The 20,098-nt window shown below is 45.3% G+C and overlaps 1 protein-coding gene across 1 annotated transcript in view; it reads right to left on the bottom strand.

Moving 5' to 3' along the window:
* The window catches only part of PTH1R (parathyroid hormone 1 receptor), a 120,790-nt gene that overhangs the window by 39,003 nt on the left and 61,689 nt on the right, over window positions 1-20,098 (bottom strand). The window contains exon 2 of the mRNA XM_074157275.1: window positions 17,457-17,562. Coding sequence (XP_074013376.1) covers window positions 17,457-17,562 — 106 coding nt within the window. The remainder of the gene's footprint in view (window positions 1-17,456; window positions 17,563-20,098) is intronic.

The following is a 20,098-nucleotide window of genomic DNA, read 5'->3' as shown; positions in this document are numbered from 1 at the left end:
AGAACAGCGTACAATGGGCGAGTTTTCCCAGCTTTTCCCCCTGCTTACTCACAATTTTGGATTTCTGCCCTTTGCTCAGTCACAGGTTTTCAGAAAAGGAGCAGAAAGGGAATGGACAGGTGGAGAAATCAGAGCCCGATTGCCTTAGGAATGCAAATATCCTGGGAACTGTTTCATCTCTCTCTGTTGTACCACTTTGCTACACTCACTACTACTTCGTAACTTTTTGAGAAGGGAGGTTGTTACAGGATTTTTATTTAAATCATCCTCGTTCTCCCTTTTTGTTGATTGGAGAAAGCTAAAATAGCCCTGAAGGAGAAATCCTGCCTCCCCCCATACACAGGTCTCCCTCTTCCCTCTGTGTATGTTAGTTTATTTGCAGGTATCTGTGATTGTGTTTAGGGCAAGGAAAAGCAGAGATACAAACTGAGAAAAAAGTCCTTTCCCACATTTTATATCTGCCTTTTCTCCCCAAACCTTCTTTTGAAAATTAGCAGGTATGTAAGTGTATATTTAAAGTTCTTTAATTATCATTTTGCAGTTCTCCAGAACTTGAGAAGTAATTAAGCAGGTCTTCTATCAACCCGTAATTAGGAGAAGCTTCATTTGTCTCTTTACAAATGGAGATACCGGCCAACCATTCAAGGGCTCCAGCATCATGTTCTACAAGAGCGTGTAGGCTAAGAGGGTCATGAAGGAGCTCTGCTGCCCATGGGACTTGCCACCAGCCTCTGAAGCAGCTGAGATACCAGCAATGGAGGCACACTGCCCTGGGAGACGGGCTGCCCACTCTCCCGGCAGTCTCATCTTCCTCATTGTCTGCTCATTCAATCTTCAAGGGTTAAAGCTAGAACTTATCCGTGTTTAGAAAGGCTGAGAAATACTCCAGGCTTCTTGAAAACTGTGGGAACTGACCTCATTATCAACACAACTTTAAAAAGAGTGAAGTCAAACCCCTTTCCCACCTCTTACATCCTTCCAGCTTGTCACCCACCCATTTCTGCAGCTTTTGATCCAGAAGTACTCAGTCCACAAGGGAGCAAGTTCCTGTTAAGATGTGGATGTTCAACATGGGCTGTGTTTCCAGTCCCTGAAGAAGGACTATCCCCCCAAATCTAACTTGGTGCTTTTGTGCTGGGCTGTATTAACTGCACCCATCACTTAAAATCCAGAGTATTTAAAGTGAAAAGCAAAACCCAGTGAATCTGCCCCAGCTCTGCTTTCAGAGCAGCACCTGCCCTCCCTACTGATGGCAGCCTGTGAAGGAGTTTATCAACAGCGTATAAAGTGTCTGACAGAGAGGAATTACACACAAATCAAAATAAAACGGAACAGCCTGCTCTTATCTGCAAGAGAACTCCACTAGTAAAGAAATGATAAGCGCGGCCAAGATCTCAGCATGTTTCATGAATATCAAAGCTAGTGCCTTAGCAATCTTTCAACCAAACAGTAATTTATCCTTTATAATGATTGTGTTTTCACAAGATTAAATAAGAATACAGGATTGCTTTAAAGACCTTTGGCTGGTATGGTGCCCTCCAGGGTCGGAGCTGACAGTGATCAATTCAGTTTGATGGTATTTTAGGACATGAAAAACAACAGAAAAACTCATCACTTAACAGCTGATTTCTAATCTTTAATTTAGTGTTGATGAAAAAGACCAGACTAATCACTGCCTATCTTCTAAAGCATTAACTGGGAGTGAGGGGAGAGGAGCTAAAATTCCTCAGCAATGGTGTGATAAAAAGGAGGAAGAAGTTTATTGCATTTTCTCTATTTCCAGTCACATTAGAGGAAGAATAACACTAGATTTCCTACTCATGAAAACTGGGAAAGCCCTTCCCTTTGGCTCATTATGTTGCAGAATTACTTACACTGTGAAAAACAGTTTATTTATTTTTCAGTTCTCTGGAAGGATCAAAAGAAAAAGGAAAAAAAAATGCCCCACAAAATTTGGATGAGGACAAAATGTTATTGTCTCTGAGGTTTTTTTTGCAGGCAAGAAAGTAAATAAAGATTTCATTTAGTCCTCAAAGTGGTCTTACTTAAAATAAAACCAATTCTTTTTGCTAAATAAATAAATTAATTTGGGTAAACTTGAAAATGAATGCTGTGGAGAAACAACATTGAGGAGAAAAAAATTCATCCAAATGTCATGCTCTGAAATGCTGAGAGAAAAACCTTCCACTTTTCTTCACAACAACTTGTAAAGGTCAGTCTGGATTTGTAAGTAGTTTCATTTTAGTATCATACTGCAATATTTGTCCACAAAATATTAATGTGGAAAAATATCTGGTAGGTACGCCCTCCTCATGCTGTAAACATACACACACACGTTTGCAATGGTCTCATTCAAAATAAAAGTGATGTTTTTGGGTAACAGAGCATGAAATTATTTCTTTGTGGGTACTTTGATCCCCAAAATCCTCTCAAAAAGCAGAGCGTTGAAGGCTCTGTTCAGGAAACAGAGAGCAAACCAGTGTTGGGACACCCCTGGACTGATGCTTTTTCATGTGGACAATGTGGGGAGCCACCCGTTGTCCCAGAAATTTGAAAAAAAAGATCATCTTTGCTGCCTCTCACTGCATCTGAAATCTTTCCATGCCTCTGTGCATTCACCCATGGAATTGATTCATTAAAGCTGTTTAAGGATCTGGGGGGACTCTATCTTCAAAAAGCGGCTAAGTCTCCCAAGAAGAGATGAAAATGAATCTGTCATTGTTATCATGAACTGCCACAACACAGAGAAAACTCTTCAACCTCCTCTTCATCTCTCCATCGCCCCCCGCCTCTCTCTACCCGCTCCATGCTTGGAAAACCTGTTTCAGCCAAATTTGAAGGAGAGGTAAGACATCTCAGTCACCATTTCCTTCCTGCAAATTTTGCAGTGATTGATGATTAGTAGAGGGAAGGGCAGTGGGACATTTGGCAGAAGCCATCTGAACAACCAGCCGTTGCTGACTGACCAGCCAACTGACACATCCATAACTTAAAATTAAGCCCAGCATGGCTGTTTCTTGCCAATCCAGGGAACCATAGTGGCCAGGGGAGAGGAACTGGATTGCAAAGAGGCACTGCAGTTACTTGTCTGTGGTAGGGTGAAGCTGGGGGAAACATCCACGGGTCAAGTCAGGTGACTCTGGACCTCTTGGTTGAAGAACACATTGAGAAGTTCCTACATTGACTGAAAATCCCGGAAAACATTTTTCAAATGGAAATATTGACTGATGTCAGGACCAGCCACACTTTGTGACTGTTGGGTCCACATTCTTGGGTTTTAATGCAGCCAAAAGCTGTTTCTCCCCTCTATGTCATGCCTATTGTCCCAGACAGGAGCCACAACATCCTTCCCTCGTTCCTCTAATATCTCCATTCCCCCCATCTAAGAAGACAAACCATCAACCTGCTGATAGGATGAGGGATAATGGCGTTAAACTAAAAGTGGAGAGATTCAGACTAGATATAAAGAGGAAATTTTTTATGCTGAGGGTGGTGAGACCCTGTCCCAGGTTGCCCTGAGAGGTGGTGGATGTCCCATCCCTGGAAGCATTCCAGGTCAGGTTGGATGGGGCTCTGAGCAACCTGGTCTAGTTGAAGATGTTCCTGCTCATGGCAGGGGGTTGGACTAGATGGCCTTTAGAGGTCCCTTCCCACCCAAACCATTCTTTGATTCTATGATTCCCCACATGCTTTCCTTCCTCCTTCACTCCACCCCTTGTCTCCTCTGGTCTGCGCAGCCATGTGGCACCTTTACCACTAATTTCCCCAGCTTGAGACCACCGATGTGACAATTGGGACGAAATTCTGCACCTTCTGCCTCCAACTTTCTCCTATTTTACTTACTCTAGAGGTCACTTAACAACTGAGCTTATGATAAAATGGGGAGGGAAAATACCATATATTCCATTGGTATCGTGCTGGAATCCAAACAAGACATTTCTTTTTGTTTGTTTTCCCAAATATTTCCTCGAAACATTTTTTTCTTGGTTTATAAAAATATTAACAGTACTAACAACTTGGCTTCTCTCTGTTGTTTTCCTTTTCTCCTGGTCATTTCTCAAGAGATCTGTACTGAATTACAAGAAGAAATCTGAAAAATGGTGAGGAGTTTCAGGAAAACAATGAAAAATCCACAAGCCAACAACTTTTCCTGATGGCTATAATTTAAAGAAAAAAAATATCCAATTTTACAATGTTTTTTATAAGCTGTCATTAGAAAAAAAAAAAATAATCCACCACCTGCAAGGAGTGTGCTTTTGGCATGCTAAAAATAAGTCAGTCTCTCCTGAGACACTGCTAACAATATTTAGAAGCACAGATGATCAGAAGGGATCCAGTGCATTTTAAAGGCTGATTGAAAAGCTGTTGAAAAATTTATTTTTTTGGTGAAAAATTGTTTGAGGGTTCAAATATGCTGTTTGGCTTGATACAGGTGGGTAGGTTTGGGCCACGAAGTCACATGCTGCAAGTGAACTAGGAATGCAAAGTGTTTCTTTCCTTGGAAGAAGTAGGATTCACCGAAGGTGTAAGTCAAAAGGAATTAATAAACTTTTAAGAAAACAAGTAAATCTCATATTTGTCTGGCATCCTAAGTGTCTTGGCTGTGTAGCAGTCACTCAGGCAATGCTGAATGGAGGACATTGCCTATATGTATGTGGGTGAAGCTCCTCCAAATTCAGAGCTGTAACTCTCATGGATGGAGTCAGGGAAGGTGGGAATTGCACTGAAGTTTCTCACATTTAGAGGACATCACTGACCACTTTGGTGCTGAAGAAATTAGTCTTGCAGGACATGTGTGGCTGGAAGTGAGGCGAGACCTTTTGCTTCTCCAGAGACTTCACAGATGCCTCATCCCGGTGTCTCCATTTCTGCATCTGTAGTTTGAGATGAATTCAGGGAGACAGGGTGATTGTACTTGTGAAGACCATGGGGATCAGTGACCACCACACTCCCTGAGTACAAACCTAACACAGGAAGATCAGTGAGGTTGGTAAAAGTCAGCTGCTGAGGCAGGAATTGAAGCTTTGTCTTCTAAGACTTGTTTCGCTGCTTCATCCTGTAGTAGTTTGCTAGAAGAAGCTTCACAGGTCCTGAGATGTCCTTGCTGCTGGTCAAACAAAATAACCTCTCTGGGGAAAAGCTCATAAATTCCTCTGGTGAAAAGGAACAGAAAACAAAAATCTTCCAACAACAGGGGAGGACTGGTAGGGTGGGAATATTTCATTGGTGGCCCTGGAGGAGAATAAAAGGCTTGATCTGCTTAATCCAATGAGAGAGAATGAGAAAGAAGGTTTTTCTCATCCTACTGGCAAGAAGTATGACTGGAGATGAGCTACAAAACTGGAAAATGATGCAAAAATAAACAGTCGTAAACTGGCAGTGAACAAAGCTTACTCTGGAAATTAAGAGACAGCTTCTGTCCTTCAGATGAGTTATGTTCAGGGTGAGGTCCCTGGGAAGGACAGTTTCATGTCCCCAAGTGATTTTAAGATGAAACTTCATTAGAGCAAATGGAGGGTGTGGCATTAATGGGGCCAGGAGGAGAGCACCACATCATTCACAGCTTCCTCTGCGTGTTGCACTTTAGCTCTGCTGCCATCCTTGCCCTGGGACAGGGCAGTACATCTTCATCCTGCCTCAGTGTCCTGTCTCATGATTAGCAGTCACTTGTGCTTCTCAAAGCTGGTTTTTCAGCTGGCCACCCACCTCCATTCCAGATCTCAGAAATCATTTTACTTGCCCTGGAGGTAATCACTTCCAAGGACAAGAGAGATTCAAACCAGCCCAGATTACTCCTTCCTTCCTTGGTATAAAGATGTCAAAACAGCCCCCGAATGCAACTGTTGTGTTCTCATCTCTTGGTCTTGAGACACCCAGCTCATCACTTCCTCAAGACAAGCTGAGCCACAGTAAATCTCAGCCTCTCTTTCCACCACTACATCTCTGCCCCAAAAAACATCACCTCCTCTAGTTCACTGACGTGCTTTCTATTTTTCTTTATTTTCTGCTTTTCTTTACCTCTCAGCCCATCAAGCCAGCTCACTCAAGTTCTCAGCATCAGCTGAAGGCAGCACCAAAGATCCAGGGAGGAAAGCCCTCCCTGAAATATGGGTTTCAGTCTGAGGGTTGGAGAGACGGTGTTGGGAGGGGTGGTGTTAAATGCTGCTTTCACCCACTGCCTTCCCAGGGCTGTGGTGGGGCAGGAACTCATGTCACCAGCAGACAGCTCCTCCTCATCCAGCTCGGCAGAACAGATACTACCACCATGAAATAAGCACTTCGAGAAGGTAAAGCATTTGGAAATGTGTCAGTTCACCTTCTAACTCGAAGTTCCCAGCACCTCAGTGGAATGCACTGAATGACACCTTCCTTCACTACCAATCACAACTGGGCAGGTATAAGTCTTCAAGTCAGAAATTCTGATTTATTTCTCTGTATCTACATGCCATTTTATCACAGACCATCTTCGGCTATCTCTTAGGGCTAGATTGTAAAATCTTGCAGGCAGGGGATGTGTCTCAGTGCCTGAGGTGTCTGAAGGCTACTATTATAGTGTACCCATTCATCTCACCATTGCTTGGACTGTCATGAATACTCCCTTACAGTAGTACCGTACTGCAGAGTAGTTATAGTAGCACAGATTACCGTAGTTTTAGAACAGATGTGCCTTGCAGCTCTCCTTAGCCCTTGAGGGTTGAAATCTCAGGGCATGGAAACTGTTGTTGTTATCACAAGGCAACATGGTATTCAGGATGGAGCAAGAGAACGCTCCCTTCAGTGTCACTGCTGGGGACTTGTCTTTTGAAGGCAGAAAAGCTCAGTCACAGGGTGCTTTGTGCAAGGGCTGTGCCACACACATCTTTCATTTCGCTCTCTCTTTGTTTCTGCTTGCCCACCTGAGCCCAGTCAGGAATCCCAGCATGCTGCAGGTTGCTTGGGTGGAAGATAGGACAAGGGGGAATGGTTTTAAACTGAAAGAGGGGAGATTTAGATCAGATATTAGGAAGAAACTCTTTGCTCTGAGGGTGGTGAGAGCCTGGCCCAGGTTGCCCAGAGAAGCTGTGGCTGCCCCATCCCTGGAGGGGTTCAAGACCAGGTTGGACAGGGCTTTGAGCAACCTGTTCTGGTGGGAGGTGTCCCTGCCCATGGCAGGGGGGTGGAACTTGATGGTCTTTAAGGTCCCTTCCAACCCTAACCATTCTATGACTCTAAGACAGAAGAAAGGAGAGGCATGTTTGGGTGATGCCTGCTCACTGCTGTATCCCCAGGGTGCAATGAGGGCTATTCTCTCCTGCCTCCTACTTTTCCCTTGCCTCCTCCCTCCTCTCCTTCCCCCCAGTCTCAATTCCGATTCCTGTGCAAGCGGTACATGCATGTGGAGAACACATTAAAACCAGCTGCGAAGCTGCTTGGCAGCTGGATAAATGCAAACACGGTCTCGAGGTGTTTATCTAGGGGTATGGAATATAAATCAGCCCGACTTATTCTGGCACCGTGCAAGGCACCAGGGAGACCACATTTGGAATACGGTGTGCAATTGTGGTCACTCTATTACGGGAAGGACATTTGGTGGATTGGAAACAGGCAGGGAGGAGCAACCAAAAAAATGACCCAGCATTTTGGGACAGGAGGGGCAGAAAGGGGGGCTTGGAGGGCCAGTGCCTCTGTATGGGGGTGTTTGGTGCTGCAGATGCACTTCAAACCTGGCTGTCAGAGCATATGTGTATAAGTGCCTGCATGTGTATATGTATAGATCTATAGAATCATAGAATGGTTTTAGTTGGAAAGGACCTTAAAGATCATCTAGTTCCAAGCCCCTGCCATGGGCAGGGACACCTGCCACTAGATCAGGTTGCTCAAAGCCCCATCCAACCTGGCGCTGACCACTGTAGGAAGGGTTGTGTATTGTTGTCAACCTGTGGTGTGCAAATGCAGAAGGAGCACATGTCTGTTTTGGGGAAGGATGCTCTGCACGCATCCAAGGGCACTGACATGAGTAGTTGAGGACGTGGTGTTCCAGCGTCTCTCAGTGGATACATCTCTGAACATCTCTGTGTGTGGATGGGTACTGCCTGTTGCCCAGCATGAGGGGAGGGCAAGGAGATGGACTGGATGGATGTAGGTCCTGCCTGTTACTACTCAGAGATCTTTGCTGGCCTGCACACCAGCTTGTTTAGTGGGCAAAACAGCCCTTGCATGCTCAGCCCTGGAGGAACTGGACTTTGGAGGGGAATGATGCATGTGCCACTGTCTCTTTATTCACCCCAGGGCAGGGTGGGAAAGTCCCAAGGTTATGAGTGTTACCAGACAATTGCTAGCATGACACAGCTCCAGCGAGCTGGCTACCCTGACAATTCACTAGCCCATTTCACATGCTGCCTGTCCACTCACTGCACTCACAACTCAGAAGAAGAAATATCACCTTCCACGTCCCACCTGATAACACCCGACCTGCTGTTACTGGCCTAGCTCAGCACAGGCATCTTTCATTCCCCATTCAGTCCACCTAGTTCAGTCCAAAAATCTCCAGATCTCCCTCCGAGAGGGGATAGTGCTGTTTGTATCAATCATTAAAATAAGCATAGAAATAAAGTTTATAATTCATATTGCAGTTTAGCCACTCGTACTGTTTTTCACCCTTTCTTCCTGTTACTTTACATATCTAAAACACGGAGAATTTATGTCTGTCATTAACTCCTGAGATCTGTACATTGCAAGACCTTATAGAGCTGCTCAGCAGACATTTCTCAATGGGATTGGAAACTCTTGGTTCTTTCCTCTTGGACCAGCCCAGCTGTTGGTATTCCCTCTCTATTCCTAGCTCTAATTCAGGCATGAGTAGCAAGTAGGCATCTGTGAAGAGCTGCAAGCCCTTGCTAGTGACAACAGTCTACTGACTTGAGTAGTAGCAGTGGTAGATGGGTTGGGTGGGAGATGACATCTCTGTATGGTTTCAACGCTCTTCTGACCCATCCCAGAACAACAAATGCAAGGAGAAAGCCCAGGCTTGACCAAGATTCACTGATTTCATCTATACTAGTCAATACAACAGACCACAGCCTATTTTTAGGCCCTGCAAGCGCAGCATGGCTCATATCCACAAATCTAAACCCCCCCTCATACACATCCCAGAAGAATAGTCTTGTCTGTGCTGCCATCCTGAAAGGTCTCCTGGTCCACCCTGGCCCCAGATGGTGTTCACTGGGGCAGCGACATCTGTCCCAGGCCAAAACTGTGCTGGGAACACGCTAACAAGGGATTGCTTGGTTGTTTGCAGAACAGTATTTGGGCCAAAACTCCGGTCCTGCGTTGTTGAGCCACAAGGACTGAGAACAGAAACAGGGCGAAACTACAAAGAGCAGGAGATACAGGGTTTATACAGGTTTAGGGTCTTTAGGGCAAATTCTGAGTGTCCTGGGTGCCATTATCTCCCTTAACTTCTAGGGCACCTGAGGCTACTTACAACCTCTGAGGATACTCTGGCAGGCTGGATGATCAGGAGGCAGTGCTTCAGCCTCTGGAGAGAAAACAAGGAGCAGATCCTGTGCTTCTGCAAGCCCAGAGAGACCTGGACTTGGGTATGGGTCCTTTAGGGACAATGGAGCCATAAACTCAGATGGGCAACCCACACACCTTGGGTAAATACACACAGCTTCTAAACTAAAAATAACCCCTTTCCCTAGCAAATAGGTTTATTTATTAAAAAAACAAGCCATTTTGAGGCAAGTTGCAACACCTAGGACTCTGAGAAAGGATTGCCGATGGCCTTTGCTAATAACAGGTTTGTGTAAAAATGTCTTTTCCCCCACAAAATGTCCCATCTCCTTTTCCAAACCAGGGAGAGACAGGCTTTTAATTCATGGGTGAAAAAAAAATAATAATAAAAATCAGGTCTGATGGCTTACGGCTGGGAATTTTACTTCATCCCCTTCCAGGTTTAACTTTGGGGTGGCATCAGGCTGCCCACCATGGCTGAAATGTAATATTTGTGTACGTAGAAGAGAAATTTTTAGGGTTTCCTGTTCTTTCCAAAAGGCTTTCATCTAGAGACTAAATTTAAAGAAAAAAGGGAGAGTAAAAAACAAACAAAAGACAGAGAAAAGAAGAAAGGAAGCCAAATGTTTGTGGGGACAGGTTTTTGGGTGTGTTTTTTTCTGTTTTAATATTTTGGGTCTCCGTCCTTCAGTGCCTTAGCCAAAAGTGGCAGAAGTCACACATATCCTGACATAGGGCTATGTGGAAGCACACTAGACTGGCTCAGCCCTGTATCCCCATGGCAGTGGTCCATGTGGGGCTGTGCCCATGTCACCCCATGGATCAGAGTCCATGGCAGGTCCTAAGGCTCAGAGATACGCCTGGGAGGTGGCCAGGTGGAGATGGCTCTGTCTATGTGACCTGTCCTAGGAGGACAGGAGGAGTCTCACTTTAGCTAGCATAAATCTAAAAGTTAACATTTAAGGTGGAAAAAAGGGAAGTTGGCATTTTTACACATAACCAGTGGTTCATTATTGCTGAAGAAAGTTTAGAATTTTATCAATTTTTTTACCTTTCTCTTTGCAGTCCAAAGGTTGATAGACTTTCCTTTGGACTATCAACCCTGCTAGTTGTAACAGCCACATATTCCCACCCTCCAGAAATGCTTGGCATGTCTAACGTTCACCCTGATACTCCTTAGTCCCTAACTCAACCCTTAAAATGTGGCTTTGATGCATACCTAATTAAATTGCATCTGGTTTCTTTCATCTGAACAAGAAATTGCTGAACTATCGTAGTAGATACCATATTTGGATGCTCCACTTGACAGATAATTGCCTGGTCTTTTAGGGCATGGGTCAGGGATCAGAAGGTTAAAAGCAAGAAAGACAGTGAACATTCCTGCCAGCCTCTGGAATTCTCTTTCCAATGGATTTCTCTTTCCAATGAACATCTCCTTCCAGCCTCTACAAGACGGATGGACATCGCTACTCTCCATACTCCCATCAACTCTTTCCTTTTTTCACAAGCAGTCCAAGTTTTCAGCCTACTATACTGGTTTTTATGGCCAGTTTTAGTAGCTGGAGCTACTTGAGGGCCAGCCTTTTGGCACAAGGGCCAAGACAGTGTTGGCCAAGACAGTGTGAGGGTGAAGGTTCGTTGGGAGAACAACGTAACCACTCACCAGCCACTTTGATAGGAACTGCTCTGGAAACCGCTGCTTTTTGGCACTGCACCACGAGGCACATGGCACTGGCTAATAATCATCCAGGCTGAAGAAAAGAAAACTGGATTTCATAAAAATGAGAGAGTAAAAGGACAATCTTGAGTGGAACTGATGGGAGACCAAGGTCTGCCTTCTTCCAGAGGATGGTGGAGCATGATTCGAGCTACTTATCTCTTTTGGGCTGGCTGCTTCCTGGGGAAGAGCTCATGAAGTCCATGCACAGGCAGGTTCACATTTTCCAGTCAAAGAACCAGTGCTGGTGTGTGTCTCCATGTGGAATCCAAGCCTGTGCTGGAAGAATGACGCACAGAAACCTGGTCCTCGGAATATCATTTCCCTTCTTGGGGGCAAGCAGTGGTGCTAATCCAGGCTACCTCTCATCTCTTAAGACCCATGGATATCTCTGAAATTTGGATTTTTCCCTTTTTATAATGTAGGTTGAATGAATATTAGAGGGGAAAAAGTAAGTTGCAGTGCTGAACTGTGAGAGAAAACAATGTGTATTTGCGATAAATCAATGCCCTCACTAAACTGAATGGGAATCTGCCAGTTCATACCAGGAAAAGAACTGGCCCATGAAATGCACTCAGCAATAAGATGGGCAAAAGAGGAAGAGAAATCAGGGACCCATTGCACTGCAGGAAATTTCAAATGTGTTTTCCTCATTTCAAAACAAAACCGGAGGCTTTAAAGTGAGAGCGATGACAAGAGTTTTGAGTTTCAGTCAAGTGGGATTTGTCCAAAGACTTTCATCAGTTTCTGTCCACCTGGATTTGAATCTTTGGAGCCTCACCTTGAATTCCAGGACAAAAGGAAATGTGGTTTGTGGCTTGTGCCCTGGCTGAAGAGTAAGGAGATGAGAATCCAAATCTTGGCTCTGCCACAGGCTCTCCTTTGAGATCAGAGGCGAGGCGTTGAATATCCCCATGCGTCAGCTCCCAAAAATGAGGACAGCAGTCCTACCAAACTCTCATGCCAGCTTACGTGATATTTCTTTCTATCTAAAAAATAAAAAAAAGGTGTCCCAAATTCCCTCACTGCTTCCAAAAACACAGATCATGAGCTATTATGGAGTTGTGTAAATCACAACACTGGGCTGCGATCACACCCAGTCAGAGGCAGGATCCAAGCAGCCCTCTGCCATGTGGTATCTGGCAACTTCTGGTGAGCAGGCATAGGCTTGGGTGAAGGGTGATGGCAGGACAGGATCTGACAGCACTAAGTGGATGCAAACACCTCTTGATGTGAAGTGGGTCTGCATGGGAGCAAGGAGAAAAGGCAATGGGGAGTAAGTTGGCTTGAGTTTTTTCAAAACATCGGGCGCTCAGCAGGTAAAGCTGGATGCAGTACATCTTACACCAATACCTTTCTTTCCTGGCACTGCTCCTTTCCCTGTGATGATTCCCTTGTTTATGTGGCTGCGTGATGAAGCAGATCAGGAAGCTGATCCAGCTGAAAAACAAACCTCCTGCAAAAAGGCTCTTTCTGAGGTTGATCAGTTGTGCCATTGGCCCTGCCCATACTTGCCAACTATTTGAAATAGCAAATGAAGTCATGCTTTTGATGGTAAAACTGCCTCTGTGTATACACACAGGTCCTCAGCTCCTCTGTCACCATAACCGAGTTCCGCTTGGCCCTTGTTAGCCAAGCTGTCTTCTCAAGGATATAGGTTTATGCTGAAGTCATTCCTGTCTTTAGTCGTAGAGATGCCCTGTAGGGCCAGTTCAAGACATGACATGCAGTTAGGAGCCCATGGACTCCATCTCTCCTTGTCTGAGAGAAGAGACATTACTGCTGCCTCCTCCTACCTTCCACCTGGCAGAAAACCAGCATTTCATTCAGTTCAGTTTTGGGCCCCTCATGTCAAGAAAGACATTGAGATTCTGGAGCGTGTCCAGAGAAGGGCAACGAAGTTGGTGAGGGGTCTGGAGCACAAGTCTTATGAAGAATGACTGAGGGAGCTGGGGCTGTTCAACCTGGAGAAAAGGAGGCTGAGGGGAGACCCTCTCACTCTCTACAACTGCCTGAAAGGAGATTGTAGCGAGATGGGAGTTGGTCTCTTCTCCCAAGGAACAAGCAATAGGACAAGAGGAAACAGCCTCAAGTGTCACCAGGGGAGGTTTAGACTAGATATGAGGAAAAATTTCTTCACTGAAAGTGTTATCAAACTTTGGAACAGGCTGCCCAGGGCAGTGGTGGAGTCACCATCCCTGAAGGTATTTAAAAGCTAGGCAGACGTGGTGCTGAGGTACATGGGTTAGTGGTGGTTTTGGCAGTGTTAGGTTGATGGTTGGACTCAATAATCTATAAGGTCTCTTCAGCCTAGACAATCCTATGATTCTATGATTCAATATGGTTCAAATCTGGATATGAACTCAAAGTGTTGATGAGAGCAGGTTTGCAGGAAGAGATCCTCAGAATACTCCTTGGAGAAGCAGAAGCTGTCTGCAGGAATGCAAAACTCTACTTCTCATGGCTTAGAGAGCCACAAAAGGGAAGTATCCCTGCCTGCCCATAACAATGGATGTGTCAAAGTCCATCCATGAGCTATAACACTGAACATTGAGGGGTGCAGGACAAAACCCCAGAGCTGAGTTGTGAAAGCCAGACCTCAGACTGCACACAGTCTTCACTTGTTGCAGAACCTGTGTAAGTATCCAATGCAGAACAGCTCAAAATCAGCCATGGGGTCTAAGGCCTCTTTTCCTATGACATCTGTGGTTAAGAGTTTCCCTGCAGAGATGGGACTCTCAAGTCCAAAGCCACTCCTTGTTGACTTGGGCCAAGTGTTTTAAGCAGGAACTTTCTCCTTTCCCAAACATCCTACACCACTGGGCTGTCTGCAGGGGTGTCCCACAGTTAGAGCTGCTCCGTGCTCTATTGACCTTGAAGTCTCAAGCAGCTCTGCTGTATTATGGACAGAGAGGACAGATTGTGCAAACTTTCCAGGGTCTCATATATGATTCTTATGGCCATTTATTGACCACATGGGGACAGGTTTTCCCATTCAGATGGCTTCCAGAAACTGAATGTAACACAGGTAAGTTGAACCAGGAGTGCATGCTGCCTCCTGCATTGCATACCTTGAGCTTGGGCTGATTTGTTTCTTTTTGTGGTTACTTTCATTGTTGTTGGGATTAGATTTTATTTTAATTTTTTTTTGTTTTCTTGTTAGGTTTTTTTAAAAATATGTTTTAAAGGGGTTAGACTGTACCTGTTTCCTTTTGCCCTTTGAATACCAGCCAGATCAAAAAATCATTTCAGGCCAAGGGGTGTACTGCTCTCTGTGATCTGAAAACACAATTCTCAGTGGGGCTTGTCCCACCTCCAATAAAACAAGTCTGTTCTACACTGGCAGAAGCAGCCTTCGGAGTGGGATCTATTCATCACACTGCTGAGAAGAAAAATAGAACCGAGGGGCAGGGGTTGAGTCTCTCGCCTTGTTTTCAGGAGGCACTGGGAGCTGTCAAGACAACAAGGAGCATGGTTGGCCGCCAATGGCAAGATCTTGCAAGGAGAGGAGGTCCTTCGTGTGTCTGACATGGGGACTATCAGTCTGCATTGCCAGCAGTAATAGGATATAGATATAGATACAGTGGCACATCAATGCCATGGGCTGTGTATTACCAAAGGGTCAAATGGACCTGGACACAGCTCTCTATCTGCCTGCGGAGTCACTTCTTTTCCTTCCAGGAAAGGCTAGGTCTTGCAGAGCCAAAATACAAACCCATCATGAGGGACAACTCTGTCCTACACCCCTAAAAATCCAAAGACAAGACAGATAGGGGACCTGGCCGGGTGGTAGCACGACCCGAGTCCTCCATGGCAGTTAGAAGAGTCCTCCTGCCACCCAAGTGGGTGCTGTTCAGAAATACTCTGAGTGATATCACAGGAGCCTGCCTGAAGGTTTGGGGTGGCCACCCAGGATTTATATTGCTCCAAGTCACAACCACTTTGCCCCCATAAATATCGTCTACAAGTGGGGGCTGGTGCATCTTAATTGTGAAGACAATGCTGCCCTTCCCAGGCTTTTTCTTTTGGGTCTGTAGTGAGGGAAGAGGCAACGGGATGAGGTCCTCCATCTGGCTGAGAAGGGCACAGACCCATATGTCCTTGGGTGAATAGGACAAATAGAAACCAGGCCCCAGTTTCCGTATCATCAAAGGAGGGAAGGACTGGACCTAACCAACTTTTCACCCTGGGCTCTGAAGCCTTTGTGCAAAAACCAAGCTTCTGAGTCTTAGTCAAACAATTAATTGCATTAAAGCTAACACAGTGCAGATTACAGCCTTTTGTTCTGTCACCCGTCACCCCACAAGAGGATCTAAAACTATGCATCTCCTTCGACTCCTGCAGCATGAAGGAGCAGACACACAGCAAAATGAAGATTGAGTTAGTCTGTTCACATACACCCTGTAACATTATAATTTCATGTGTCTGTAGTCCAAAAATCTGTGGATGGCAACTCTTCTGCAAGGTGGGAAGATCTTTTTCAAATTGCAAAATCCTCTATCTGTGACCACCAACTCTTATCTCAGAGATGGTCTGGCAACTTGCAGCCTGAGGGAATTTCTGGGGTGTTACGGAGGTGCTGCCACTGGAGATTCTTTCACAACATCTTCAGAAAATGTTCCTTGGGAAAGGTTAAATCAGAACTCATTCAGCCTTGGATTAGTGTACCTCTTGCAGATTAATTTGATCTAAATACCTGTTGCTAATGATTGCCTTGAGTCTTTAAAGCCTTGAATATACTGCTACGAGTAATGACATTGAGCTGATTCCTTCTCTTTGCTGCACTATTTGGGATTGGACAGAGATTTGCCTGAGTTTTACTGCCTGAGAAGCTCAGAATAGTTTTTCCAAAGCCCATGGACTTGGGCCCATGAGATACCTAAATGACAATGTATTAGATTTCTTCCTGTTCCAGTCAATGGTAGAGCTAATGCTGGCCTTAGTCGCAGAACTAGGTTTCAAAACTGGACCAAGGGCATATTTGCAAAGCCTTGTGATTTGATTCCTTTGCTCTACCATGGTAAAGAGCCCCAGATCTGCTTGTCAGTCATGCTCATCTCCCCAGCCCCACCAACGCTGCTGCTGCTGATAATTAAGGAGAAAGATCAATACTAAACACTGACAGTCTCATAGAAAAGAGTGAGAAAACAGGGTGTGAGAGCAAGACCAGCTGGTTGGTATCACCAGATCCCAAGGTAGGCAGGTGGTCTATAGTATAACAGAAGGAAATGCCTTTGCACATATGTTTTTTAATGAGCTGTTAATTGGGCATTGAGTGAACAGGACAAAGAAGCAACAGAGGATGTGGCTTGAGGTTTTGGCTGATGTGAAGCCGGAGGCCTGGAATAAAATGAAAGCTGGGCTTTTATGGTCCGTTGCTGTCATTTCCAGCAGGAGAGGGACACCAGGTGGGCAGGCAACTTTGCTCTAAAATCACAGCTGGCTTTGGGGACCTTTCCCTCTTCTGGTGATGTCATCAGGTACTCCCAAAGTGCTGGCTGTGGGAAGAGAGATCTCTGAGATGCAACAGTGAAGGTGGGAAGCATTCTGGTTTGTCCCCTTCTCTCAGGCAATACAGGGAGATGGGACAGGACACCCACCCAGGACTAGGTGGGTGGGTGCAGGGTGCTTCAACACACAGCCCCAGTGCCAGTGATTAACACATGTGGGACTGATGAAAGAAATCAATGGGAGATGATTACTTTGCTACCCACATGAGAGAGCTTTCTCCCTTCCTTCTCCCTCCAACCCTACATCTGGCAGTGATTTTGCAGCCCAAAATAGAAAGGAAGTGGAAGAAAGAGGTTTAAGCTAAGCTTGGGCCCATTTGAGGAGAATAGGGAGAGAGTATGTCAGAGGGAAACAGAGAAGAGGTGTTGGAAGGATGCTTTGTTTCCCATACTGCTGGTGTCTTACTGCAAAGGATCTTGGGAGAACTGGTGGTTGATGCTCTCTCCGTGTTTTGCCTGGGCTTTGGGTAAAGTAAACCCATGACCATGACTCTTGCATCCTCCTGACCCCTTGGCATATGGTGTTCTGGAGCAGGAGAATGAGGCTGTGACAACTTTGTTTTCCAACACCTTGTGCTGCAAGTCCTTCCCCATAAAAACCAGTCTGTTGGGTCATCTTCAGCTGCCTCCCTTGCATGCTCTGAGCTCTGTGTGTGGGGCTGAGGGGAAGGGTTGGGGCTGAGCAAAGAGGGGCCCAGCCCCAGCCATGCAGAGCTTGCTGTGGTAACACTCACCATGCACCTTGGGCACCTTGGCTTTCAGGTGTCGTTCGCACTTAGCCTTGGCTTTTAGCAGTAGGAAGATCTGCTCCTCTTTGGTGATGACATCATCAGCATCCACCTGCAGGGATGGGGAGAAACGAGGTTAAACCTCAGCATGGGAAGATCAGCAGGACACAAACTTCCTAGATAATGCAGATGGTCTGAATGCAAAATCTCCTCTGCATCAGCAGTTTGCTCCACTAGCCTTGCTCTGTGTATCTCAGCTTGCTCAGTGATTAGTGTCCCAAGCAACACCTCTTACAAGATGCCACATGAAGTCATCTGCGTATGTGGTGAAGGAAGCACACACTGCAATTGCTCCCATCATACTCACACACACAGAGCAATTTCTGGGGTGGCATGCCCCAGCTTGCAGGGATGAGGCTGGGAAAAACACATCCTAGTAATTAATATTGGCAATATTGGCATAGTATTGTTAAAAACCAGTCCCTTTGGGACATAGAAGTGTAGGTAAATATAATACTCAGGAAATTGCAAAACAATGCTGTGTTTCCTGATACCCTCCTCATGGAAAATACTGCCAGGGGTTAAAAGTACCAAGGGCTCCTCTCCCTTTAGGAATCACAACCTGCCATCATCAATGAGGTGCTACTTCCACCTCCGCATGCAGGCCCTTGGCCACAGGGAATCAGGCTCTATCAACATCCTGACTAAATCCAAGAACATGTGCAAAGGGGGGGTTGCCTTAGGCAGGGCTGTGAGCTGGTGGCATCTGCCCCGCAAAGACTGAAGCCTCAGGGGAAAGAGTCTGTCTTGGGAATTAGATTAGATTTCTCCTCCTGCAAGGTGTCCAGAGGTCAAGGAAGGAGAAAGGGAAGGTGCTTTAACCAGAGCCTGTTTTACCCTCCTCTGCTGATATTTGATGTTACTTGGCCCTCAAAGGCACTTGCAGGTCATAAAAAAAGTAAAATACCTTTCTTCATGAAGCTGACATCTTCCTGACAGGCATGGCTGGCCTCAGAAAACTGGGGTACAACTGTGGGGAAGCCTTTGTTCTATAAATGCTTTGGTTGCTATAGCACACAGAGCTTTAGTCTAATGAAATATGGCTGCTTTAATCTTTATGTGCCTCTTGGGTACTCAGCTTGTGTGACCTGCTCAGACACCCAGTCCCGCTGCCAGATAAAGTCTGAGATTAGGAGGAACTTTCTCCCCGGTCAGTTTGGCAGGAGTGGATGGAAATTTCAGTGTACCCAGCTATACTGGGATGGTACTGCCTTTGTTCTTTCCTGCTTCCCCCAGCAAAAAAGCAGTACAGCCTTCTCCTACATTTATTTTCTAGTCTAGATTTGAATGGGTGATACAGATTGTACTCTCCAGGTGCTTTGTGATTTGCAGCATAGAAGGGGGTGAGGACAGTTGTGGACTATGTCCATCTACTGGCAGGCATCCTTTGCAGGCTCTGACCTGCAGGTGCTGACCACCCTTGTGAAACCTTTGAGGCTTGGGTCCATCCTTGATCTTCCACCACTTGTGGCAGAAGATTCTCTGGGAGGTCAGGGCTGGGAAGGCTCCTCATCCACAAGATCACCCCAAAGTTGGTCAAAGCACAGAATAACCATGTACAATGCGCGATAGGACTCCTAAATGAAAGATGTTTATAAGGTAGTAGCCTGAATGAATTAAGTAATGTAGTAATTCGAGATAAATCACTGCTTTTCTTATTGCCTCTGTTTCCCTAATATTTGTAGTTCTTGGTTAATTAGATTATAAATGCAATGAGAGCAGATGTTCCCTCTCTCTGGGAATTTAGTACTTGTAAAAGCCTAATGTAAGCAAGAAGGGCTGCAGTATGATTTTATACAAAGCAATATCCTTTTTTACTAACTTTCATTGGCTGTGCTAGTGATACCGGTCACTGTAATGCAAAACCTAGGGATACTGAACGGTTGGAGCAGGTCTAAACATTAATGCTTAGTACAGGCAGGCAAAAGAAAGAACAGAATACCTTGTGAAGCCAGTAGCAATCTGCAGATGAGAAGGAAACCTGTCAACAGGTTGTAGAACCTGCTTACAGAGATGGCTGGTCATTTCAGTCCCTCTGAAGCAGAGACTGAAAGGGGGTTATGACATTTCATTGTGCTCCCCCAAACCAGTGCTATTCAGAATTAAGGTTCCATCACTCATTTTAAGTGAATTCACTTCAGAAAGCGAGTGAGATAAAGCAGCTGAAAGCCAATCAGTTCTCGAGCAAGACTTGCTACAAATGGCAAAATGAGGGTTAATGAAATCCAGCTTATAAGTAAACTCAGATTCAATTTCCCAGTGTGCTTCTGTGGAGAGGAGCAGTGGATATTTGAGCAGCTGGTGTGGTAACGGACACACAGATGGGTAGCTACATCTGATAAGGGCATTCTGAGTAAAACAGAAGTTAGTTTTTCATGTTCTTGGAAAAAATCCACACTAAAAATCCTTCAGAAGTGGGAGATGTTTTCAAAACCATGTTAACGTTAATGCAAAACAAAGCCATCCCTTTCCAGATGTTTGGCCTGTCCACATTTAAGGCAACATCCCGCATTTCAACTCTTTCATTGGAAACAAAAAAAAAAACCCTTGTGGGTCAAATCCTGCTGTCATATCTGCACAAACCCAGA

Source organism: Numenius arquata, chromosome 12, assembly GCF_964106895.1.
Source record: "Numenius arquata chromosome 12, bNumArq3.hap1.1, whole genome shotgun sequence".
NCBI lineage: Eukaryota > Metazoa > Chordata > Aves > Charadriiformes > Scolopacidae > Numenius > Numenius arquata.
This window is presented reverse-complemented; position numbering and strand designations above follow the sequence as displayed.